Source organism: Chelonia mydas, chromosome 12, assembly GCF_015237465.2.
Source record: "Chelonia mydas isolate rCheMyd1 chromosome 12, rCheMyd1.pri.v2, whole genome shotgun sequence".
NCBI lineage: Eukaryota > Metazoa > Chordata > Testudines > Cheloniidae > Chelonia > Chelonia mydas.
In genome coordinates this window covers 22,652,637-22,680,126 of record NC_051252.2, presented here as the reverse complement: position 1 = coordinate 22,680,126, position 27,490 = coordinate 22,652,637, and the positions used below count along the sequence as shown (strand labels likewise).

Genomic DNA, 27,490 nt, shown 5'->3' with positions numbered 1-27,490 from the left:
ATTAAGTAAATACATTTTTAGTGGAGTGAAAAACAATTAACTAAAATAGAGTAGATAATGGCAGTAACAGTGTGTGTGTCTGTTAGCGAAAGTAAACAGATTTTAAGCAGATTTTATTTATCTCTACCAAAGATAGATATCAGAAACATAAGTTTGATACTTTGTACCCTATGTTAAAACTCCAAAACTGATACCTCAGGGTTTGGGATTGGGAATATCTTGTTGTATTATCTCCTGATTGCTCAAAATTTACATATACATTTAAAATATGGCTTTAGTTGGTGTTTGTATATATTTTTTCTTTCTTTATACAGGAATTAGATACAGTGCTCCTGTCAGCTAATTCCTAAGTTATCTACAAAAATACCCTAGAGTTTTCAGGTGCCTAAGTAGCCCCTGGAATCATGGTTAAAATTCCCTCCCCCCCGCACCCCATCTGAAATGGTATGCCTGGTGAGCCAGGAGCGTCCAGAGGGCTGCGGGAGGGCCGTGAGCTCAGGCAAGATGCAGCCCCTGTTTGACAGCATAGAGCCCACCTTGAGCCGCAGGCTGAGCACCAGGCACCACGAGCCACAGCAGCAGCACAGAAGTAAGGGTAGCAATACACCATATACTATGCCACCCTTACTTGTGCACTTCTGCTGGCAGAGGTGTTGCCTTTAGAGACCTCGGCTCCCAGCGGGCAACCCCTATCTGACTGCCCAGCCAGTGCTTAATTTGTGTCAGGACTGCGCTCTGACACCTCTTTTAATACATATTCAGCACGTGAGGGAAGCAGTGTGGCCCAGAGGTGATAGAGGGTGGGGAGTCTGGGGAGCCTATGGGGGCAAAGGATGATGGGGGGTGAGGAGCCCCCAGGGGCTAGGGCAATGGGGGGGTTGCCCACAGGGGCCAGAGGTGCCAAAATGCAAGTTCGCCAAGGGTGCCATTTTCCCTAAGGCCGGCAGTGGATCTGCCCCCACCTCATCATGAGAAATACTGAAATAGCAGTAATGAAATGGTAGTCGCTGTTTTGGTCCAATTGGATCTGCAGGTCACACATGCTTTTATAATCTCTGGGCCCTCTATGCATTCTGTCTCAGACTACATTGGGCAGCATTATCCTGTGAGCTCATACTTACTTACTACTTTTTCATTTTACTTACTGGGCATGTTATCCTAAAGATCAAAGAAAAGGTATTTTCCTTTGCTCATGTGTTTCCAAATTCAACCTCTAGTGTGGCTGTCTTGCTCATGAGGCCAAGTTTGAGTCTCAGGACCTAGGAGACAGGAATTGTTTGCAATCCATCTAATGGTCCTGGAAGAGGTATTTAGATCTGTTTTGCTAGCCAGAGTCTTCTCTGGGATAGTTTATCCCTATGGAACCTCAAGGAATTAACGAAATACTTCTGGGTCACTCTGACTAGCTTAGGCATAGTCCCCTTCTCAGGCTCTGGTTCCTACCCTAACAACCAATCCAAGGGTGTCTCTTCTTTTGGCAGTCATGAGTTACATGACTGTGTTTGGTTTCCATACACATCTGTATATTTACCATATCCATGACAGTGTGCCAACTAGTGTCTACCTAACATTGCATTTTTGCTTTTGGAATATGTGCGGAGCAGGCACCTGAATTCCTGCTGTAAGTGACGTTTGGGGTTTTTTTAAGATCATCTCCATTTTGAGTCAGATGTAATGTGAAGACATTTTAATTACAGCTTTCAAATGCTATTATAAAACTAGTGTATACTTTCATATCATGACAAAAATGTTACTTCAATAATGAGGATGTTGTAAAAAGCCATATAATGCTGTATGCATCATTTTAATTTTTCCACAGCAATTACTACAGTGATAAACATCATAACCCTTTACTATCAAATTACCTCAAGCTAAGACAATTTTCTTCTTTCCGTTTCATAAGCTTGTTTTGCCTTCTTTGTTTTTTCTTTTGCTGTAAGTTAAATATTTGATTAAATGGAAGAGCCACAGAGGTGCATCGGCAGGCAGTCTAATTTTGTTGATCTTTTCTGCTAAAATTAAATAGTCTTTTCTAGATTTACAGTATCTTTCACCTAATCAATATGCAATATTTTCACCACTTTTAAATATATTGAGCAACTCAGGTTTTTAAATATTTTCATCTATGGGCTTAATTTTCTAAAACGGGTAGTAATTTGCAAAAATCACTTTTCATTGGAGTCAAAAACAAAGGAATTATGTTGACAGATACCATTCTTCTAGTGAAAATATAAATAAATACATAGGCTGTCAAATTTGAAAGCAAGTTCATCAATATTTTTCTTTTTTTATTTCAATCTGTGCTGAACGTTACTGTTTAATAGTAAACAGTCACAGTACTCAATACAGTTGTACATGTGTAATAAAGTCATGACTGTCAGTGTGACTTAGATTAGGTTATATAGTATAATTGATGGCAGAATACTTGGCCCCTTATATATCAAAGGAGACTTATGGAATTATGCTGTATTCAGAATCTATCCCTGCCCCACCTCGATGGGGAGTGCTCTGCAGGGTCTGAGGCAAGGGCAATGGTGCCTCAAAGGAAGATCACTTCCTCTTCAGGGCAGAAGGAATGAGATCCAGTCAAGACAGGGAACAGTCCTCCCTCTCGTAAATGTATGGCCATAGAGACCAATCTTTCCCCATCTTCCCCAGGTCCAGAGGTCCCCCTTATGTCAAAAGCATTTCACTGTATGGAGGAGAAGGAGGATTTAGGAGGCTGTCCAGGGCCCAGGGGTACATATTCCCTGGGTAGCACATATGTTAGCTTTCTTCTTCAAGAAGAAAAGTGGGTGCTCCACTTTAGATGCGCTAGTAACCCCTGTGCTTTTGTTTGGAGATTTCTCATAGCAGCGTCCATTCAGCCCACACATGCATGTTAGTCTTGTGCCCTATGACATTGTTATATAGTGCTGAATGGGTGAACCACCCTCAGTTCCTTCTCAACTGCCTCAGCCTTAGCAGAGCTCTGGCAGTTGTTCCACTGAGATTTCCTCAACTTTATCCTCTTTTCTTATTAATAGTTAGTCGTAGTATTAGTATTAGTTTCATTAGTTAATAAATAGTAATAGTATAGCTTCTTAAATTTTTTTTTCTTTTCACTCGTATTCTATTTAGATAGGTAGATACTAGTTAGTTTGTAGTTCTTCTTTACTGCAAGGTTTTGTTTCAGATGTTGTCTGTTATGCTGGGAGATGATCCCAGTCAGTGATGGGTACTCCTGAAGCATCTGTTGCCTCAGGGAATCGCACATTGCCCAGAATTACAACTTTTGTCTGGCACTAAAATAAAGAGCCAGAAAAAACAGAGATAAAGCTTCATCTTCTCATGATGGAGAGCGCTCTACGCCCAGCTTCTGACTCCCAAGACGCCAGTCTCTGCGCAAGTCTTCTGCCTCTGTGATGTCAGAGCTCCACACCTCCAACGCATTTAAGAGGAAGACACAGGACTCCCCTCATAAGCCCTTAAAAGAATGTGCCCTGGCTCATCCTGTAGAGAATCTACCTCTAAAAAGCTGAGGTCTTTGGTATCTTCAGCTTCTCCAGTGCCATTGGCACTCTAATCAGGTACCTAGGGCATGGCTAGACTGAAAGATGGCAAAGCCTTGGGCCTGGAGAAATCATTGGTACTATAAACGGACCAAGGTGGCAAGAAGAGTTCTTCCTCTGCTTCCTTGGTACTGAAGAAGCCCACTCGGGCTCTGACCATGCTTACCTCAGAGAGCACAAGACCTATGATACCGTGAGAGACCGCACTTCCCTCTGAGCGCCCAAGACCTACAGTACCGTCAGTGCCCTCTGCCACAATCACCTTCGTGCAGACTACAGGCTCGGTACGGCAGGAGATCCATTTTCCCTGGTACCTGGCTGTATCTGAGACACCCGATTCCCCACTGCTTGGCGCAGATATGCTATTGGAATCCAAGGGCATTGAGATCACCTGAAGTTTGCCTGGTACCGATAGTTTAATCTCAGATCTCTCCAGGTACTCCATCATTCCAGAGTGAGCTTGAGGGAAAGGATTTTGATTAAGAACTTGCCTCAGTGTCTCATGTGTCAATTCAGCATTCTCCCCCTCATTCCTATAGTGGCCCCTTTCCAGAAGCCTCTGGTGAAGCTGCAGCTATTCATGGCCCACAAATTGCTACCAACACCTCGCTGGTATGAGTACCGTTGGGTGCCTCTTCCTAGGCCTTATGCACCTCCTCCTTGGCCATATTGGGACTCTTGGGTGACCTATCGACAACAATTTTCCAGAGCATCAAGCACCAGTCATCACAGAAAGGGGCAACCTACATCTTCTGCTCGCTCCAGGAGACGTGACCCTCAAGAGGAATCCTGTGGAGCCAATGAAGAGGTCTCTCCTATAGCCAACGTCTTCTCTTCATCTATTGGTGAAGCTGTCATGCCTCCTCCTCCATCCTTGACAGATGATTTTGAGCACGTCTAGGATTTAGTCAAGAGAGTTGTCGACTCCTGGAGCCTCATCATAAGCTGCTCAATATCCTCCATTCACCTTCATCTGCCTGCATAGCTTTGCCTATCAACGAAGCCAGGAAGATCATCTGGCATGTTCCAGCTTCTATTCTCCCTATATGCAAGAGAGCAGATAAAATGTATTATGTCCTGGCAAAGTACTCAGAATTTTTATTCTTCTTTGAGTGATTGCACATGTGCATTCCACTTTAAGTGCGCGCATCCTGAGCATGATCGCTGGAAATTTTTCCCTCAGTGGTACCTGTTGGGGCGGCTCAAGCCATGCACCATCAGCACCAGTATAAAGCGCCCAGCTAACCCTATGCCCCCTCAGTCTTCTATGAAGAATTATTTTAATAAAAGGGACAGTCACCTTGAAATCTAATCGTTTTCAAAAAGGGAATTAAAAGTAGTTTGTTATTATGCTTTCATCTGGATGCCCTTAAATTTCTACAGATTTACTGCCACATTTTCCTATGTTTTCTCAACACAGATGTTCTAAATAAAGACCCACGCATTCAGCAGGGAAGCTGATTGGCTGTACAGGAATCCTGATTATACATCGTAAGTGATGTCAAACGCCAAAGAAAACTGAACAAATACAGATTCATTTTATTTTGAACTCTTTCAGGTTTATCATTTACCAATGCTAGGTTAAAAAATTAAGCAGTGCAGTTTTTAGGGGAGGTAATCACAATCAAAGCATCACTGTAGCAATCTTACACAACTCTAGAGTTTTACCAATACAGCTATAAAATCATGCTTGAGCCATGCTTTTTCTCCCATTCATATGTATCTGAGCTTAGTAAATGCATCCCTTAAAAAGATGCCAGTTTGTAATCTTCTTAAATGTCAGAAAATCTGCATTTATTTAAAGTGCATTTTTGTCATATTACATGACACTACTGTATGAGTTGGAGAAAGCAACATTTTCAGAAAAATTAGCCAATAGTTTAGGTGCAGTACACACTACCAACTTTCAGTGACAAAGTCTCTTATTTTCAGAAGACTTAAATCTAGAGCACAAGATAAACTTTAAATACATTAGGACCCTTGATTTTTAACACAAATTTGAAAAAGCTGACTGGGCACTACAGCAATAAAGAAGGGAAAAGCATAAATAGGAACTAATAAAAAGTAAAAAAAAAAATACATAAGTCCTGAACAAAGCTTTCTTAAACAAAAAAACTTGAAAACAAAAATAAAAATGTTAATTAGGCATGTGACATAACCACTCAGAAGTAAGTTTATGGCAGCATATTCAGCAATCATGATTACAGTGTAATCTGAACTATGCTCTTTAGGTCTTTGTTACAAGCACTTGTAATTTGTTTACACCCTAATCGTATATCAGATAATCCGTCCTATTAAATAGAGATTTTGACAGATAATTTAACCACAGTATCCGATATACAGAAAAACAAGTCATTGAGTGTTCTCCAGAGAGTCTGATTCTTGTATTGATTTAAAACTGGGAAAAAATTAAAATAAAGCTTAAATTTTGATCAAAGCACAAGTATTATCAAAGTTGTTAAATATTTTTATAGTTGCGGTACCTTTTTAATCCTAACTAGTAGCACAGTTTCTCACATCGAGCCATATTGTAGTCTCTGGTTTTGCCAGTGGAGGCAACAAAGATTCAAGAGTTTCCAGTATAAGGAGTGTGGAAGGAGAAAAGGATGTTTTCGTCTTTGAAGTTTGCTTGTGTGGATCTTCCACTGTAGGTGATAAACATGCTTTGAGTGTACAACCTTGGAATTTTTGAATAGCAGTGTCTGTTGGGACTGCACAGACCCTACTGTATGTGGGATAGGAAAATGCTTAGGAGCCCGTCAGTGCTGTCCTTAAATCATTCATGGGATCACTGCAAAGCAATATGAGGTACTATATATTCCTTCTTTCCCAAGAACTGAGCCTCTTATGGTCACAAAACTATCAGCCCCTGCTGGATTAGATAGCAAGAGACCAGAACTTGAATAATCAAATCAATGTTCTCTGAGTTGTAGCAACAACCTGTGACAAGGAGGTTTTTCAAGGCAGAGATTGTCTCTTACTATACATTTTTACAGTGCGTAGCACAATGAGGGATCCAGCCCTGTGTTGGGCTTTTAATACTACTAACAGTAGTAAGTAACAATACACTTATTTTCTAGAAAGGCTAAAGTATAAACTTTTACAAAGGCCCTTGCGGACTGTGTTGCAACATTGGAAAAGAGCATCTTTTATTGCCTTTGGCACTAGGGAGAGGGGCACTCTAAGAAATAGAAGTTGGATTGTATAAATGAGACATCTAATCCTAAAATGAAGATGAGAGCGCAGTCTTGGGTGACTGCCAAGAGGGAATGAGAGATGGTTAGAAAATGAAGGAGTACATAGTACTGAATGTATCCGTAATAAAGACCATATATTTCTACTTTTTAAAAACAATTTGATAAATGAGTGAAGTTCATGTTTTGGCAAACCCTACACCCTTTAGCTTTGCAGACTTGTGATAACCAAAAAGCAGTGGAGTGGGGGCAGTTCACCTGCATGTTGGAGAATGGCAGGCTGTTGGGAGACTTTGTGGAGCTCCTCCCATAGCACCAAAAAGGTTATTTGGGGGAAAGGAGGGAGCAGGCTTAGGTTGAACAGTCATTCAGCACGTATCCCCATCACTGAGGGTGTACACAAGCCTGGCAGGGAGAATGCCATCCTTCTGTGAAGCCAGTTTAGTTAGCCTTTGCGCATGAGTGGATTTGGCTTAGTGGCATACAGTTCCACCTTTTTGTATGCTCTTCTGGAGAAAACAAAAATAATTCCTTACATTTCCTTTTGAGTTGCATACAGTACAAGTTAAATTATGTTTGATTTTGAGGCCTCAATGAAAAGTATATCAGGAGTGATATTTAATCTGTGGACATACTAAACAACATTTTGGATAGCTATAGATTGCTTTAAAATGAAATAGTGCATTACCACTTAAAAAAAGCATCAAAACATTCTTTTTTATATATAATGTTTATTACATTGATTTGTAAGAACACCTATTTTAAAGCTCTGCAGGTTTATTCTTAACTTGCTACCAAAATTCCATTATTCTTCAGAAGTCCTACCCATTGGTAGTTTGGAGATTTACTAGATAATTATTTTGTACAAATGTTTATATAAAAGCCCTCGTTCTGCATTACCATTTTGCAATTTAGATTCTGGTTTACACTAGAACCATACAAAATTCAATTACCTTTTAAAAAATAAAATTTAATGTAACAATATCAAGTAGGTTCAATAAAAATGTTCAGAAAAATGAATCAACCATTTTTGCATATGGAATTAACATTAATATAAAATAAAAACTTATTTCTGTATTTTTTTTAAATTGCCTGTAATTAATGCCTTGATTTTAAGTCACCATATACATTAGTAGGCATGTTTTTATTGAACATTTTGAAGACAGTTCTTAAAGCCATTTCTACTCTGATGTACTCTGACATACACTATTCAGAGCATTGTATTTCAGAAATAGCTGTAGTTTCTGAAAAGATTCTGGAAACGTCTCTTTTGAAAATACTTCATTTGTTTTTATGTCCCTTTGAGATTTAGTTTAACTATAAATTGCTTTCTCCAAGATTTTAACAGTACATGAGTTCTTAATTTAAAAAAATTATTGCACTTTTATTTTGCTTTTAATTCTAGATCCTATATTGGTTCTCATCATCCGAGCATTTAAGTGTCCAATAAAATACCAAACAGAATTTGGAAAAGTAATTTAAGGTGATGCTTGAAATATGTTTTTATAGCAAGTTGTACTCAAAATATTTCTGATCTTCATTCTTTTTTAAAAAAAAATAGTACGAGCATAATGTAGAAAACATCGATTTCATTTTTATCACTTTCACCTGTGAATTCTTGACACGATGAGGTGTTTATGAAATTATACATTGTTCAAGGAAAAGGTGATATTAGCTATCACCTATTTAATAATAATATCACCTTGCCAATTTTCTAGTGTTTACACAAATGGTTGTGGTGCTTTTGTTTGTTTAAACATAGGCCTTTGTGCTAGTTATAGCTAAGAAATGGGACCATGAAAGACTTAAAATCATATTGCAATCACCTTAATAGTCCATAATATTGGAAGTCTGTAGTTATCATTCAAAGTTTAATTAAAATGTATAGTTTGATAACGCAGTTCCTCTCAGCTTCTTGAAGAGCAGTCACACATTCCCTGGCAGAGGCATTGACAGAAACCATACACAAGACATACAGTTAGACTTGAGGGAACAAAACTGACACACACAATTCCTAGTGTCACTTTCTGCATCACTAATAAATAGATTCCAAGAGGCAGTGAGCCAAAGTAGAAAAATCCTAACAGCCATACCAGTATTCTGGGTACATGATTACAAAGCTTAGAGAAGAGATCTTGGTCTAGCTCACTGTGAGAACTGACAGATACTGAGTCAAGGCTATGGTCTGCATAATAATCTGAGATAGTGTTTTGGCTTGGAGTCCTAGTAGAGTCCCTCTGTACTTCCATAATTGTTATTACTAAGCAGTTTGAAGATCCGTGAGAGGGGCTTGAGGAAGCCAAGTTCTTTGGTGTTAAAACTACTTCTTTACAGTCGGAATTCCATATTGTTTTGTCTTTTAACACGAGTTTGGACATAACGTTTGTATCATTAGGTAGTCCTTCAACTTCATCTTCATGCAACTCTGTCTCATGGCGGCAAAAAGGACAAGTAATGCAAGGACAGCCATCTCCTATGTGAAGTATTTTAGTCAGACATCTAGCACATACTCTGTGAAGACAGTTCAGTATTTTGGGTTTACGACTATGAATGTTAAATCTATGGTAACAAATTTTGCACTCGAGCTCATCATTTGGCACCTTTTCTTCCCCTTCAGTGTGAGGGTAACTCATCTTTAATTTAGGCACACTGTCAAAAGAAGAAGTCAGAGAAACAGTAAGTTACCATATACCTAAAAATCTGTTTGACATTAATTTTCCCAAGAATAAATTCTACTGTTGGTTTAAGAAGTAGGCAAAGGAGCCGGAACCAAGCCTCGTATTAAAATTGCCTAACATTCCACTATAACCCCCTTTGTTTTCAATTGCATATAACTTGTCAAATGTTAGCTGTTTTGGCTCAAGTTTTCTATGCTTGGTATCTGGCTCAGACTGAATGTAAGCTGCAGAAAAATCACCATTTTCATATGGGCAGTAGTACTTGCTAAAGGCTTGCTTCTTACACTTTCTGAGAATTCCATCTGCAGTGTACATGTTTTCCCAGCACAGTTGACCCTCGTGCATCACTTTAAAGCAGCCATGAAGACCAGACCATCTGGATGAGAGAAAAAACAAGGATGTTTCCCCCCCTCACTACTATATAAAAATACTTTTTGATCTAGGGAAAGGTGCATTGGGCCAGGAGGCAGAAGACCATGAGTTTAAGTCTCACCTCACATACCATTTCCCCTCCCCATCACTTCTCACAGGATCCCTGCCTTTTAGAATTTCATTTTTTCCTGAAAACGCAAGGGCTGTTTTAACTGTCTGAACCAAGCACCCTATGGGTATATATAGACAAGATTCTTGATCCAGCTTTACCTGAATACATCAGTTCTGACAGGCAGAAACCCATTTTTCGTATCTGAGATTGCCAGTTATTGAATACTGTTGATATTTTAATGTTCACCAGTGGAACAAAGAGTTTTAAAAATGCCATCAAGTTAAGTTGCAAAAGTGTTTTTACAGTTTTTGTAATTCAAGGTATGAGTAATATAGCCCAAAACGACTACTAAGGCACTTCCTACAATCTGACATTGACAAGCGTTTATAGTTTGCTTTGCCTTGGAGAAGAATCTTGTTATCAATCATGAATACTCCTGTAACACTGTTCTATATGTCTGAAGCCAAAAAGGAGGCGTCACAGTTGCTCATTTTAGCTGTGCTATATATTTAAAGTTACTGAACAGAGACATGATTGTTTAACTATAGTGGTTTCCCTATGACATTTGTATTAGTAATGCTTTGGGATTATACAGATGTTTGTGAAGCTATAGCAATTTCTGACCAGTGTGACCCTCCATTTCTCAGCAATGTGTTTTTTCCTCCGCTTTTTTCCAGAAAAGTTTAGTTTATTTCCACTCTGATTTGTTAGTAAGTAAAATTAGTCCTTTCTCAGAACATCAGGCTCAAATTACTACACAGCAGGTTCTGTGTTAATGGAAACAGGCAAGAGGTGTGAAAGCTTTGCTATTGACTTAAATAGGTGCATGATGAGACCCAATCTCTGCTTGCATTAAAGTTGCACATTCTTTTAAAATAGTAAAAATTAAGATATCGATCCTGGAAACACTTGCACATATAAATAACTTTATTAAGATAATGGTCCTATTGAATTAATGTACATGAAGTTACATGCCCATATGTTCGCAGGATTGGAGCCTAAAGTATTTGAATTCATGGATTGAGTCTTTCCACCATTTTTATTTTTGGGACTGTCTCAATCTTGATTTTCTTTACTCTCGGTTTATGTTTACCTATTTGTGTGTAATAACAGACCCTTTAAAAGGTATAAATCACCTTGGCAAGTGAACTACTGTAATTGTTAAAGTTCTAAGGAACCTGTCACATTGGTATCTAACAGCCTCCTTCATGTTGGCAACAGGTGCAGGAGTCTTTGACCTATGAACCATGAACTGTTTGACCACTGAAGTGAGACTATATATTTGGTAGAGATAAAAAAGTAGACTTAAGTGAAACATCTATCAAGATTTAAACATCAATAATTACAAATTGTTACAGTGGAATGAGCGGAACCCTAAATTATTCTGTTTCCTTCATGTGTGCAGTTTGAAGTATATTTCAAAGAAGTTTGCTGTTTAATTTTTGAATCTTCTTTGTAAGTTACATTTTAGAGTCAGTTTTACATCCTCAGCATAGGAACTGGTATTCTTTCTCTGTAGAAAGTGTCACTATTTTTAGAAGAAAAAATGTTTGGTGTTCTATTGAATTTTTAACCTTTTTTTAAAGAAATCTCAACGTACTAGTTTAACTCAGTTTTTCAATTCTAGACAAATAAATTTATGACAAACATAATTCATTTGCTTTCTTCCACTGACTTCAGTAAAACAAGTTTAATGTGTAATTTGTCTGGCAATTACCATTATTATTGCATTCAGCCTTCAGAAGCCAAGGTTATGGAAATCTGTTCTGTATGCTATGTCAATTTCCTCATCATAACATGTCAATCTAATCATAGAATATCAGGGTTGGAAGGGACCTCAGGAGGTCATCTAGTCCAACCCCCTGCTCAAAGCAGGACCAACCCCCAACCGAATCATCCCAGCCAGGGCTTTGTCAAGCCTGACCTTAAAAATATTTAAGGAAGGAGATTGAGATTCTACCACCTCCCTAGGTAACGCATTCCAGTGCTTCACCACCCTCCTAGTGAAAAAGTTTTTCCTAATATCCAACCTAAACCTCCCCCACTGCAACTTGAGACCATTACTCCTTGTTCTGTCATCAGCTACCACTGAGAAAAGTCTAGATCCATCCTCTTTGGAACCCCCTTTCAGGTAGTTGAAAGCAGCTATCAAATCCCCCCTCATTCTTCTCTTCCACAGACTAAACAATCCCAGTTCCCTCAGCCTCTCTTCATAAGTCATGTGTTCCAGTCCCCTAATCATTTTTGTTGCCCCCTGCTGGACTCTTTCTAATTTTTCCACATCCTTCTTGTAGTGTGGAGCCCAAAACTGGACACACTACTCCAGATGAGGCCTCACCAATGTTGAATAAAGGGGAACGATCACGTCCTTCGATCTGCTGGCAATGCCCCTACATATAATCCCAAAATGCCATTGGCCTTCTTGGCAACAAGGGTACACTGTTGACTCATATCCAGTTTCTTGTCCACTGTAACCCCTCGGTCCTTTTCTGCAGAACTGCTGCCGAGCCATTTGGTCCCTAGTCTGTAGCGGTGCATGGGATTCTTCCGTCCTAAGTGCAGGACTCTGCACTTGTCCTTCTTGAACTTCATCAGATTTCTTTTGGCCCAATCCTCTAATTTGTCTAGGTCCCTCTGTATCCTACCCCTACCCTCCACCGTATCTACCTCTCCTCCCAGTTTAGTGTCATCGGCAAACTTGCAGATGAAGATATTTTATGAAGATATTGAACAAAACCGGCCCAAGGACCGACCCTTGGGGCACTCCACTTGATACCGGAAAGGAATGGAAAGCTTGATTTTTGTAAAACACACTGTGAATAATCTTGTTAATCCATTTCCCCCAAAATTTCAGGCCCTTCTCTCAAGCAAAGTCTGCTCAGGGAAACTTGATAAACATTTCAGTGAAATAATTTGATGATTTATAGATCAATCTTTTGGTATTTTTCCCTGCACATGTCACGTTCAATTTCTTCCTCTCATTAGGCTACTCTCTCTTTCATTAAATAGTTCCTCTGTCTAACTTGCCAAGGAACTGCCAATGGGCTCCTCATCTTACGGAAGAATAGGCCCAGTTTTACCAATGGGAAAGGGCCTCTAATGTACCATGGACAGAGTACAATGAAGCATGGTAATTTGCCTGTGTTAATGATGCTATTCCACATTGATCAGTGAAAACAAAATCTTTAATAGCTAAATGACACCTAGTGTTTCTGTAGCCTGTTGAATCTGAAAACAGGGGAAGCAAAAATCGGTGTCCCTTGAGAGGTGGAATCAAAGAAGCTGCAATGTCCATTTTTTCCAAGTCTGGCTGGAAACACTGGCAAAAAAGAAAAAAACCCCACACTTTAAGCATGTTAGCAGTTTAAATCAATAGACATAAAGGTTTTGGATTAGTAAACAGGTGAGCATGTTGTCACAGTTCAGGGCAACAGCACCTGAATTTCCCCTCTGTGGTCCAGCAAGGTCACCCACTCACAGGCTTCCAGCTTCCCAATTGTTGCCTCTCACATCTCACTCCCTTCTGACCGGGATATGGCCAGGCTGCACAGCTCCCTGATTGCACTGTGTATTTCCCAACAAAGGCAGTCTGCTTAAACAGACCTGCTTGCTTTCTCTTCAGAGACTGATAGAGTGATTGCCACAGATATAAAAGTTACCACACAGTTCTAAGCAAGCCTACTTTATTCTTAAGGTAAAATGCATTACAGAGAAAACAATAAAAGAACCTACATGCATCCTAATAAGCTTGTCAGAGTTCACCCTATCATGGATTCTGGCAGGCCCAGTCCTTCCAAGCCTATCCTAAGGATTGGGGCCCTCTGTGGACCAGGGGTCCTGTCCATGTGCTGGATCAGGAAGAAGGCTCTGAGTCCATCAAACCCAGGTTATTTATCCAGAAGTCTTTTCTTTGCCTTTTGTTCTCTGGAGAATCCAGTTCGAACAACTATGTGCATTTGCTCCCAGGGGAGATGGCTACAATGGCTGATAACCAGGAAGTTCATTAGCATATTCCCCCACCCTACTAGAGAAAGTACATACAGTGCCACAACACACACAACTGCATTTTTCATACAACGTACCCCAAAGATATTAACCCTAATTCAGAAAGTTTATCTTAATTTAATAAAGTGTATCTTCATTCCATAAGGTTTCTTCAGGATACTGTCAGTTTGTCACATGTGTACTTACGTTTGCCTACGCTAATCTTAGTATACCCTGTGATTAGAGACTGTGGACAGTTAAAAGCTGTCAGTCAAGGCTTCCCAGAAAAGAACCCAGCCTCCTAAAATCCCTCAGATAGCCATTTTGGCCTGAATGTTTTCGTTTTCCTTTTCTCTTGAGCAGTGGTCACCAACTGGTCACCAACTGGTCAATTGCGATAGACTGGTTGATCCTGGAGACTCTCCCAGTCTATTGCAATTTCTGGCTGTTAAAAGTCCTGCCATGCAGCGCAGCCACTAAGACCCCATGCCACTTCCAGAAGCAACCAGCACAGCATGCCCCTGTGGAGGCGGGGGGGCCCTGCTGCACCTGCCTGCAAGCACCGCCCCCTCAGCTCCCATTGGCTGTGAAAAGGGAATTGCGGCTAATGGGAGCTGTGGGGGCAGTGCTTGCAAAAAGGGTCAGTGTGTGGAGCCATGTGTCCCCCTGTCATAAATATAAAGGAAAAGGTAAACCCCTTTAAAATCCCTCCTGGCCAGAGGAAAAATCCTCTCACCTGTAAAGGGTTAAGAAACTAAAGGTAACCTCGCTGGCACCTGACCAAAATGACCAATGAGGAGACAAGATACTTTCAAAAGCTGGGAGGAGGGAGAGAAACAAAGGGTCTGTGTCTGTCTGTATGCTGCTTTTGCCGGGGATAGACCAGGAATGGAGTCTTAGAACTTTAGTAAGTAATCTAGCTAGGTATGTGTTAGATTATGATTTCTTTAAATGGCTGAGAAAAGAACTGTGCTGAATAGAATGACTATTCCTGTCTGTGTGTCTTTTTTGTAACTTAAGGTTTTGCCTAGAGGGATTCTCTATCTTTTGAATCTGATTACCCTGTGAGGTATCTACCATCCTGATTTTACAGAGGTGATTTCTTTACTTCTATTAAAAGTCTTCTTGTAAGAAAACTGAATGCTTTTTCGTTGTTCTCAGATCCAAGGGTTTGGGTCTGTGGTCACCTATGCAAATTGGTGAGGATTTTTACCAAACCTTCCCCAGGAAGTGGGGTGCAAGGGTTGGGAGGATTTTGGGGGGAAAGACGTGTCCAAACTACGTTTCCCAGTAAACCCAGTTAGAGTTTGGTGGTGGCAGTGGGGATCCAGGGACAAAGGATAAAATTAATTTGTACCTTGGGGAAGTTTTAACCTAAGCTGGTGAAAGTAAGCTTAGGAGGTTTTCATGCAGGTCCCCACATCTGTACCCTAGAGTTCAGAGTGGGGGAGGAACCTTGACATCCTCCCACCCCCAAGTGGCCTGAGGTGCGTTGGCCCCTTCTGGAAGCAGCATCGGGCTGGCAGGCAGGCAGGCAGCCTGCTTTGCTTAGCCCTGTTGTGCTGCCGACTGGGAGCCGCCTGTGCTGCAAACAACCCAATATAACTAGGCAGGTATTGGTCACGCTCAGTCTATTAAATCTTGAGCCATTTTTCCAGGTTCACTGACAGATCATTCCCAGGTATCAAGGAACACGACTGTCAAAAACAGTGAGGCCCGTCTCCAAATAATGGGTTCTGCCTTTGTCCTAACAACTCAGCCATTTAATTTATGATGTTCATTCTTTTTCTCTTTTAATAAAAATATACTTTCTGTTAGCCGTGGCTTCTTAAGTATCTGCACAAAAAGGATACGTATGTGTAATTAAGAAGACTTATTCTTTCCTTAGGGAGATACCATCTACTACCTTAAGTTAAGGCTTAGGTTGAAGTCTTGGTGTGAGAGTCAAGCCCTATTATATTTAACATACAGAACAGCAACCATGCACAAAATTAATTTATCTAACATTTTCTTATGGATTATTTTGGTAATGTAAAATATTAATGTTTAAGTTCGAATCTAAGCAGCCATAGCTGTGAACTTAGTGGGAAGAAGGTAAAAATAGAGTGCAGAAAGACATGCATGGGCAGAAAAATGGAGAAAAGAACCTTTTAAATGATGAACTCTGAAAGACAAGTGAAATTGACTGTCTGTACTACAATGTGTTAAATTTTTGTTCTGAAGGCACAATTATAGCATTTGCTTGGCATCAACTGCTATACAATAGTTAAGGTTTCACTAATAAGCCCCATACTCACACATTCATAATTTGAAAAAATATTCACTGTCTGGGCTGAAATATTCTATGGCTGATCTTAACAGAAGGGTCATTTGGTTTGGTGTGTGGATTTGGGGGGGGGGGTGGTAAATAAAATATGGGCCAAATCTATTCAACTGGTTGAGTCAGTGAGTTGGAAATATGCACTTTTACAAGTGTGAAGATTGCTGCACTTTGTTCTGTGCAGGTATTAAGGATGGTTGAACTTGGCATGTAAATAATGCTCAATGACAATGAGGTTTAACATCCGCAACCAAGTGTGAAAAAATCACTTGGTTATCTGAATTATAAACTACTGAAAACTCACTTCTGAATATGTGTAATAAGCATCTAAGATATTCAACAGTCTAATGAAGGTAGCAGAAAGTGGGAGGCAGTCCAGCAGCCCCAAAGAACAGAACCCCTTCCATCTCTTATCCTGACCATCCCATGGAGCCGCTAGAAGCCTCTCTCTGTTTGCATATATTTCCTGCCCAGCCAGACAGGCTCAAGGGCTACTGTTCCTGTTGGGACAATTTGTCTGAGAGAGATAAGTATCTTTTGAAAAACACAAAACACAGTCTTCTAAAAAAATCCTGCACTAACATCAAGAACCCGTGAAAACTGTAAGTGTGAATTTAGAGGCTGCAATTTTATGCTCAGTTTGTGCTGCATTTTGCACATTCCAAACCTCATTTTTCAAAAAAGTAAGTTATGGAGCCACTGCAATGTAAACCTGAGCTTTTCACTGTACATAAGCCAGCCTTGCAGAAAACTGACTCTAGCCAGAAAATAGCAGCAACTGTGGGAACTCTGCATTCACCAACCTCATTTTACCTCAGTGAGATGAGAGTTTCAAAGCCTAATTTGCTGCCATTTAAATGCTATTCTGAGCAAGTTCCCCCCCATATTACTTTTTTTAAAGGAAATCAAATTCAGAAAGCTCTATTTAGGTTGCAGTTGAAATATAATCTAGAAATACAAAATCAAAACTCCTATAGCAAGGTTATCTCAGTTGTGTTCCGCATATTGTGGACCAGAGCCTCAATTTTTATGGTGCAGATTTAATTTGAGTAGAAATACCGTACTAAACAGTGCCCATACAGAATATTTTCTTTTCCTGTTGTTAAATGTGGCAATTAATATTGCTGTAGGAGTCTTAACTCTTTCCCTTTCGCAATTTTAGGCCCCAATCTTGAAACACTTCTGCACTTGCTTAACAGTCCTATTGGCTACAATGAAACTGCTCACATAAGTAATGTTAAGCGCATGCATAAATGTTCTGTGTTTAATATTAGCAAAGCTTTACTGTTGGTTAGCAGATCAAATGCTAGTTAGCACAACAACATTTTGTTCTTTTGTCATCTGAACTCAATAACATGGAAGACTAGAAAATTTCGGACAGGTGATGAACTGTAATGGATAACCTAGAAAAATTAATATAGATATTTACTTTTAACTTTTATGTAACTTTTGAACTCTGGTCTTAGCATGAAGCAGTAAGATGACAAGGGCAAAAAGAGACCCTAGTGACTTCCTGTTACAGCTGTTTTAGATACCTGTCCTGCTGTTGTGGTGGTGTTCAGTTTCTGTGAAATGGGAATTAGTGGCTAGCCATTTGTGCAGACCATCTCCTCCTTATTGCAGAAAGCTTGAAAACATGACCTGAGTGCAACCTAAAGACTCAAATGAGAAGGCAAATGAACGCCACATTATTGGTTTAAAAATGTCATGAGTTGTAAGCCAATCTCGTGAATTTTGGGGGCCTGACATGATATTGGAAGCTTGGGGTTGGAAATACTACACATTTGAACAGAAATAATTTCATCTGCACTGGTGTTCTGATTATTAAGAAAAGACAGGAAGTACTTTTCTAAGAGCCTGTTTTGCTTCTTATTCACATGCAACTCCCATTGTAATCAGTGGGCCTGCATGAGGACTATAGTATTGGGTGCTTAATGGTTTGATTTTCAGAGATATTGAGCAAGGGGATGGTGACTTCCATTGAAGAAAATAAGCATAGCACTTCTGAAAATCATTCTACACAGTTGATTATAGTATAGCACATCTCATATAATGTTACAAGACACAAGAGTGAAATTCAAGTGACTACTGTAGAAGTACAGTAATTCCTCTAGAAGTCCCCATGGCTGGGGTGAGGGTTGTGTTACTCCAAAAGGGACTCAGACTATACATTTTCCAGACAGTGTCAAGAAGCCAGTGTTTCTGAAAGCTTGTTAAAACGCTAGTTGTGTCCAGTGTTTTAACACCATTTCATAATACTGAATCAGTTTGCAGAGTATTTTATCTCTACAGTGTTCATGAATTTAGTAAGTCTGAAAAAACTAATGAAATGCAGAATTTTCATTTATCATAACACACCTCTTCAATGCACAATTCTTTTTACTTAATGTGAAACTTAGTCAAAACAGATTTGATATATCTGTATTTATATATGAGATCACAAATGCATGGCTTTAACCTCAGGGCATGACTGTGATGATCATACACACAATATTAAAGCCACCTCAACATAACCTCCCTCATTCCTGGTTTTGTCTCAGCCAACTGCTCCTCATCCATGTGCTGATATTAACCAGGCACCAAGATAGCTGAGTGATCGAGGTCTTTGCATATGTGAATAATAGAGACAGATGTTACCTGTATATTTCTGGTATTTGAGCCTGTGATGCAGTCTCACCTTTCTCCCCAATGGCTATATATAGATGCTGAGTAGGACAGAACAGATAATTAAATCTTGAGCTGTTCTACAGGCGAGAAGCCTAGTGATAAAGGAGTATTTGCCCATCATTATCCTGTGTACAGTCTTTGAGGAAGGATTCAAACAGTTTTAGAACATTTCCATTGACACTTGCCACATCTCCTACCTAGGAGAGCAGCAGTGTATGATCCACCATATGCATTGCTACCTAGAAGTCCAAGGGAGATTTGACACCAGGCAATAGATGTCAAGTTCCATTGCATCTAGTGAAGGTTTCTTCAGAATTCATAGGATTATGGCGTGCTTTAAAGAGATGGAAAGAGTTAATTTTTCAAATTGTGCACTGACCATATTTCTCTTGGAAGAAATCATATTTATCCTTCACTTTCCTTTGCGAACTTGGAAGGGCAAAGGTTGGACCCAAAGAAGATTTTACACTTCCTTCAATATATTCTGGACTTACTGTTGAATGAATAGACAGAACTTTGAGTAGGAAGATGTCAAGATACTATGTTTGTGTGGTTTCTGGTTCAGAGTATCCTGAGAAACCTTGGATGTGCGTGATCTCCTCTGTGAAAAGAGAATAGTTCCTCCCAGCAAATGATACAGAGTTCAGGTGCAGATTGCAGATAGACTGGGTTGATAAGTAGTTCTTAGTCTGAACTGTTCTTTTAGATGTGGTTAGGAAGCCAGTATGGAGGAGGACAGAAAGGATGTCTACCTGTAACCTGTCCTCAGAGTAGACTTGTAGAAACAATTCGTGTTCCAATTTGTCTGCCTCTGCCAGAACTTTCCAGTTACTGTCCCAGGCTCTGTCTAGGCAGAGAGTAAGTCTTGTAGGAAAGGGATTGGTCCTCTGCAAGGCCCAAGAGCTACCAATCTAGCTCTAAGAAAGGTGGTGACTCTGTAGGGGTTTAAGAACCAAACAAATGTCAGAACAGTGAAAAACGGATGAGGGGCAAATATTTGATATGGATCTATCACCCAATTTTGTTGACTCCTCCCCAACTGCAAGAGTCCTGAAATGTAGAACATTATTTAACTACATTAATGTAAATCAGAAGGATTAAGAACTGGAATGACTACTGCCAAATTTGTCCCATTTTTGACCAACTTATGAGCTATTTTATGGCTTTTAAAGCCACAGCTCTGTTGGGGGGTGTGGATGTATACCACACCAGCAGCTGCTGCTAAATGAATTCAGCATATGGAGGCAGAGGTGAAAGTAAGCCGGTACACCCCGGTACAGCATACCGGCAAGAGCCGGTGCGCTGTACCGGGGTGGATCAGCTTCCCTAGGCACAATTTAAAGGGCCTGCAGCTCCCAGCAGCGGCTGGAGCCCCCAGCCCTTTAAATTGCTGCCAGAGCTCCGGGGACGATTTAAAGAGCCCGGTGTGGTAGTGGCAGCCGGAGTCCTGGGGAAGCAGCGGCAGGGCTCCGGGGACAATTTAAAGAGCCCAGGGCTCCGGCTGCCACTACTGCCCAGGGCCCTTTAAACCGCTGCCAGAGCCCCCGGCTGCCACTGTTACCCTGGGGTGGGGGAAGGAGGCACTTGCCGGTACAGGGTGGGCCGGGGCTGGCTCTGACCCCCAGCCCCGCCCCTTCCGCCCGAGGCCCTGCCCCTTCTGGCAGCCAGAGTGGGCCCCAGCCCAGCCTTGTATCGGTAAGACCTGAGACTTACTTTCACCCCTGTATGGAGGGCAGAGACAGGTAGAATGCCTACAGGGTGCATTCTCTGGCTATATCTACACAGCCTGTGAAAGCAAACCTCTGAGCCTGGGTTTGTGGAGCTCACGCTGTGTAGACAGTGCTTTGATGATGTGGCCCAGAATGGAGCTTGGCATCTGAAAGCTAGGGAGGGGATAGCCTTCAGAGCCCAAGCTCCAGCCCAAGCCGCAACTTCAAAGTGTTGTCTGCATAGCTGTTTCTAAAGCACTAGTGTGAATGCCACAAACCCAAGTCTGCCCATTTGGGCCATGAGGCTTATTGCCACAGACTGTGTAGACATACCCTTTGAGGCTGCTTAAAAGGGTGGAGCTTGTGTTAGCTCTAGCTGCATGTGAGTGGGGCCATATCTTGTCTAGGTGTTTGTCACACTGGTGACACTAACACTCCTGTGCCTTGCGTTCCATTATGTAGTCATTTATGCCAATGCAAAGTGGGCATAAAATACTATCAAATTAGAACAGTCGTGTTTTACGCCCACTTTGCACAGCTGTAAATGGCTACAGAATTGCAGGGCAGTGGAGAACCAGGAAGCCCAAGCCCAATTTGAATATCCACCCTTAGTCAGCAAAGCACTTAAGCACATGAATAGTTCCATTGACTTCAGTGGGACTATTCACCTGCTTAAGTTTTTTGCTGGAATGGTGCATGGGTCATCGGCACCTTTCAGGATCAAGTTCTAAATCCTTTACTGGATAGGGATGGACTTAAGCACTAGGGATATAAATACCGTTTAAAAATTTAACCATTTAATCGATTAACCAATTCAGCAGCTCGGGTTGGGGCCCCTCCCAACTGGGCCCTCTCTGGCCGGCGCATGGCTGCTGGGGTCGGCCAGCTGGTCAGCCCGGGGTTGATGGTTAAGTTGGATTAACCAGTAAAACTACTGCTTCCCAGTTAACCTTTTACATCCCTATTAAGCACTTGTTTAAATGCTTTGCTGAAAACTTAAGCTGCTCCCTGTGCTGACGTACCAGGGGAAGGGGGAGCTCTCTACAGTATCCCTCTCCCTAGGACACCTATGTACAAGCAAGCAGAATCTGTCTTGTTAAGATGATAGCCGTGTGGGCATATTTGAATTTGCAACAGTTGAATATCAGTATTTTCAAAATTTCAGTTCAGAGAATTTCCAGTCATACTGCATGAGCTGCTTCCAGCACAAAATTCTATTTTCAGATCACATGGATGTAGTAAGGAGAGTGTCAAAATTACAGCCTATGATGAGTTATTGTGTTCCATTTGCAATCATTAGCAGAAAAAAAAAGTTTTAAAAAAATGTAAAGGAAGTGCATGGAGCATCATGATGCTAAGCTGACAAGCCATACACTCCTGTGGGTTCCACATGATGACATGCAGTGTAACAGAGAAATTGATTCTAAAAGCTGAAAAGATACATTTTATACAAAAGTATTTTTTAAAAATGTCTAGGGTTCAGACCTGCATAATTGGTTATTTTATTAATAGGAAGGAAAAAACTCACGAGGGCATTCATTTAAAAAAATGAACTACTAGCTGAAGCGGCAAAATATTTTAACATGACAAATGTATTAAGCATATTTTCTGGCAATATATTAACTCTGTGAGCTGTTTTAGAACAGTACCCTTTTCAGGAGAAAGTGTTCATGTACAGTAATTCCAATAAAATATATTTTTTCATATTATGAAAACAGACCTCTTTGATCATACACTTAATTTAATAAGGAAATCAGTCTAATTTTTTCTCATTGTGGTAAGATCAAAAACATGCCATCCAATAATATTTACTCCTATTTCTTTGTGTTGTAGACAAATAATTAGACTTGACCGTTGAATTAGTGGGTAAGCAACATATGCTCAGAAGAGCAGCTTTACACCCAGAAAAGTAAACCCATTTTGTTTTCCTGATTTCTGTCATTTTCACCCAAAATAAAAACATAAGCATAATAGGTAGTATTCAGACTATACACATCTCTGATATATGCAGTGGAAAGTTCATGCATAATACCTATCAATTAATAAATATTCTAAAAAAGATATCTGTGCAACTTACCTGATTTATTTAAGCATGGCATCAGTGAGTTAAAGATCAAACCACAGTAAGAAAGGAACATATTTAGCTGGTTATTTTGTCAGTAGTAACTATCCTGGAGACTGCCATAATCACAGTTTCCCCACGGTCTTCAACTCTCATAGGTATACAAAAAGAAAGCTGCTGGGAAGCTTGGAGACATCAATCTCAAAATGACTGAGCAAGAGGAGGAATTTGCTGGGAAGGCTTCTCAGTACCAGCGTGAAATGAAGCATCTCCAGCGGCTGCTGCAAGACAAGCAAGAAACCCTTGATGAAGTGCTGCAGCAGAAAAGGTAAATCAGTCACAGTCAAAAACAAGCCAACTGGATTGAGTGGTAAAAACGGGGCAGCTGCACGCACTTGCTTTCAATCACAGCTCCATCTGGTATGCTCTGGGAGCCTTCTCTCACTCATCTCTTAGCTATACTGAAAATACTGAAATGCTCTTTATTGTCTTCTTCCCACCTCCAAAATATAACCTTACAGGGAAGGAGCATTCCATGGAAGACTACCGCTGTTCTTAAGACTATAATTAAAAATCCTCCCAATGGCTCAGTGCATCTCAACAAAAAGTAATATGTAGCAAATATCAACTTGAATCCAGCCTTTAATTCTTTTGTGTCTATACATCACTAGGACTATGATAATTTATTTAATATCATCTTTCAGTGAAGACTGAAGGACTGTTTTTTGCTGACAGTTTTTCTGACAAATGGGAAGTAAAATCAGTCAGTTAGAGAACCTTGTCAGATGAGTCGGGAGGGGACTGGTTTTGGAATATAAGATATATAATGACATCTTAATATTCTATTATCCACTAGTGTAGATTGCCACCATCAAGAGCACAAAAGGAAAATAAAAATAGTTTAACAGATTTTGACAAGATTGTGACTGTCAGTGTTGAAATAGCCTATTAATATAAATAGTTCCTTAAGGAGATTTTTCCCCCTTGTGGTGGAAGACTTCATAACACATTCCCATTATCAGCATAAAAGAATCAAAATAAATGAGAGCTAATTAAGCAGTCATACTGCAAGTCATCTCAGCCATTGTGAGATAATATGGATTTAAAAATTATGGAAACCAGAGCTCAAGCAGACTGCCATCAACGTCTACAAGATCAGCACAGTTCTGTTTCTAGTTAGTGCATACAGTGTCATTAGATGGCATTAAATTGTTGGTAGATACATAAGCATAATTTTGCTGCATCTGTGAGAACTGGCAGAAAAATAGAATATTCTGATCATTCTTGATTTGTCTGGGAAATGGTTACTTAGGATTTTTAACTTTTAAATGCCTCTTCTCCATGCATGCCTGTGCCAACTGTTTAAAAAAATAACTAGTTAAATGAGAACTATGTGATATACACTAGGGCATAAAGCCATAGTGCTATCATATGAGCCTCTTAGATATTGGCTTTATGTCCCCAAGAAAAGGAGCTAAAGTTAACCAGTCTAAACCCCACATACTGGAGCATAAAATGATGCATACAGCTGATAGAAAATAAAGTATTTATGTTAGGTTCCGATAACTGCTTTGCTATTCATTTTCTAATTCTCCTGTTTTAGCTCAGCTCAGCTTTTGTATTTTGCTGTAGCAGTTATGTTAAAAAATACTAAACTGAAATAGATAAAGACCTATAGCTGAAAAGCCAGATTAATCCTATTATTATAAAGCTAGGAGTATCCTTTTTATTTTTAACTATAAAGATTTTTTAATTTAATGTGGTAAGTATAATTAATTATGCTTAAATACCTCACTTATGTTGTTTCATTCACCTCTTAAACACTGTATTGTCAATACATCAAGATTCCTCTAGCTCGGATTGTCTCCTGATAACATATTTACCAGTCACCCCAAGCCAAGCATTTTAAAGGAATAATACTAACATATTATAGTATGTCTGTCTCCCATATAAATTAAAAATTCATCGCTCGTCATCTGTCAATTCAATGTATTTCTAGCTTTGTAAGGTTTATCTTTATCACTCTCCCCTCACTGACAGAGGAATAAAGTGGAAGGAGGAATTACTTGTAGGTTAGATGTCACTAATCATCTGTAGCTTGGCAACCAGCATCACTAGTGCTGGGACAGTAATGGACTGTTACAGATTTATTTCCACCAGCATTGTTCAAGGAGCAAATTGCAGAACAGAAAATTATTTTCAGCACGTAATTTCAATTATGAATTTAAAATAGTTGGTGATAAAGATAAAAGTATTCTAAATACTAAATAAGATGGGTGTAAAATAACTTACCACATGCAGGCTTTTGTATTAGACTGTACATTTAGAATATCCATTTAATTAAAATCATACTGTGTTCAAGAATTTTGAATCAGGAAAGCTGATGTGATAAAACAGTTAACTGAAGATATGTGGACTGTTTGGCTAGCAGAGTGTTTTTGTGTTAATGTTACAGCAATAATTCTTGAGACACACTATAAAGCAAATCAAACAGTAATTTTAAAGACACTTACACTGAATTCTAACCAAAAGCAATACACTTAGGTAAATTGAAGAACCTGGGATGATGCAATGTCTTTTCCTCATACTGTTGAGTTTCTTAAATTTTGTTTTTATAACAGTCGCAGCTAGGGTCAGGATATTAGCTATAACTTTTATTCATACCTTGAAATTCTTTGCTTTCATAAGAGGGCTAGATGCACCATAATTACTTATGGGCGCTTTTAAAAAAAGACCCAACACAGCTATTTCTTATTCCTACACTTGCTTATGATTGTACTCATTGTTCTAGTTGCTAACAAATGTGGAGGATCTGCCATAAACTCACCTGGCTTTGAGGAGTTGATTGCTAGAAGATGGGCTAGCTTTGAGTGCTATTTCTTAAAAACAGACATTCCTGTTGGGCAGAATGCACAGCTTCCAGACTCCTGCGGGGGACCATATTCAGCCTGCAGTTATAACAGTGTCAGAAACAGTCTTCATGAAAATGACTGCCATTTAAAATCTTTGTATGTTAAAAAAAATACTTAAATGGAGTCACATAGGATTATTAAAATATATTATTAAAGCAATATACAAAGCTTTCATGGAGCAACAGGGTCTCTTAAATAAACAGTTTCTAAATGGCCAACTTTCCAATTCAAGATGTGATACTAAAAAGGGTCAAGGAGCGCATATTTGAACCATGGTGCTTTAACCTGTGCAAAAATACAGTTTTTTTCTCTTACACACACCTTTTTAACACCTCAATCAATGTAATTAAAGGAACCAAGATGATTCAAAATAGCCATACAGCATAGATATGCAAGAGGCAACACTTGGCTGACAGTCACACATTTGGCAGTCTTACGACGGAGATCCTTTTTTAGAAAATTCCTTCTAGCCTAGAGGAAGGTGCACTGGACTGGGAGGAGCTATGATTACTAGGCTCACTTCTTCCAAAGATCAGTATTAATATTTCTGCCATTCAGAAATCTTTATAACTGAATAAGGCCTTATACCCCTATCTGGGAATAGAACCCATACCTCTAACATAACAGACTCTTCTTCTTCCCTTAACCACACTTTAAGAATAAATGTGCCAAATCTAACTGCTTAGCTATACTTCCTGCAACCCCTGCTCTACTCATTGAACCAGAGCCAGTAAAGGAACCCAGGTATCCAGATACCTGACATTCCACTGCTGTCTCACCAGAAGCTATGTAAGCCACTAACAAAGTGTATATCACATGCTCCTCTAGGGTCTGGTCCACATAGACAACAGTTTGTTTCTGACACAGGTTATCCCTTTAGCTCAAATAATAGAGGATTGTGCTGTGGATCTGAATGTCCTGGGCTCAATCCCTGCTGACAACTCATGTTAGTATGTCAGTCTTGCCTCCCAGTCCTTTTTTTGTGTGAGGTTTGAAGTACTTGCAGATCTGGCAGCTGTCCTCTGTATGAGTCTCTCCCAGACAATTGGAATGGGGGTTGCTCTGGGGAATCGCCTCGCCACAGGAGGCACAGGGCTTGAAGCCTGGTGACCGAGGCATGCCTCAGCATTAGGTAACGAATGAACTCCAATAACTGATGGACAAAAAACTCCAAACACTTACTGACTAAAAACTAACTATTTATAACTAATTCAACTACATACACTATAAAAAAACAGCGAAAATCACTTGGAAAGTTTGCCGAAGCAAAAAGAGCAGTTCCACTGTCATGGGCACTAAGAAGGAACTGAGGGAGCGCAGGCCAGGCCCTTTATATTGGCTCTATGAGCGTATGGCACCACAGGGCACCAGACCCAATCCGATGGATACAACTAAGGGAAAAATTTCCAGCAACTGTGCTTGGGGCACGCACAAACCTACATTGGAATGGACACGTTCAAGCACTTGAAGAACCAATTGCTTCATAGATATCAATGTATATGTAATAGTATATAAATGTTGATATGCACATAGTTTATAAATATATCTATAGAATAATGAAAAAAGGTAAATGAAGTGACAAATGATAATGTGTGAGAATAAATAAATACGAATATATTATTACCATATTCATATTATAAATGTACAAACCTTAACAATGGGTAGAAGCATACAAATAAATATACAATTGCCCATATAAAGTGATAACAGGTAGTCACAAATAACATTCATAACTACTTACTTATACATTACCATAATGTATATATTAAATAAACCTAAATCTCTGACTGCTAGAAGCTGGGACTGGATGACAGGGGATGAATTAATAAATTGCCTTTTCATTCCCACTGAAACATCTGGCACTGGCCACTGTCAGAAGACAGGCCACTGGACTAGATGGACCATTGGTCTGACCAAGTATGACCATTC

General features: G+C 39.8%; 2 protein-coding genes across 6 annotated transcripts in view; one reads left to right on the top strand and one right to left on the bottom strand.

Moving 5' to 3' along the window:
• CEP89 (centrosomal protein 89) overlaps positions 1-27,490 on the top strand; it is a 129,262-nt gene that overhangs the window by 85,739 nt on the left and 16,033 nt on the right. For 4 of the 5 annotated variants that reach the window (XM_027821100.3, XM_027821099.3, XM_027821097.3 and 1 more), the window contains one exon: positions 22,808-22,977. The exons of the other annotated variant lie outside the window; for it this stretch is intronic. In XM_027821100.3, the coding sequence (XP_027676901.2) occupies positions 22,808-22,977 (170 nt within the window). The remainder of the gene's footprint in view (positions 1-22,807; positions 22,978-27,490) is intronic. 5 annotated transcript variants of the gene reach the window in all.
• Positions 7,200-9,498, bottom strand: LOC114019227 (E3 ubiquitin-protein ligase RNF182). The gene has a single exon (XM_027821101.3). The coding sequence runs from the start codon at positions 9,376-9,378 to the stop codon at positions 8,653-8,655; it is 726 nt and encodes a 241-aa protein (XP_027676902.1). The 5' UTR covers positions 9,379-9,498; the 3' UTR covers positions 7,200-8,652.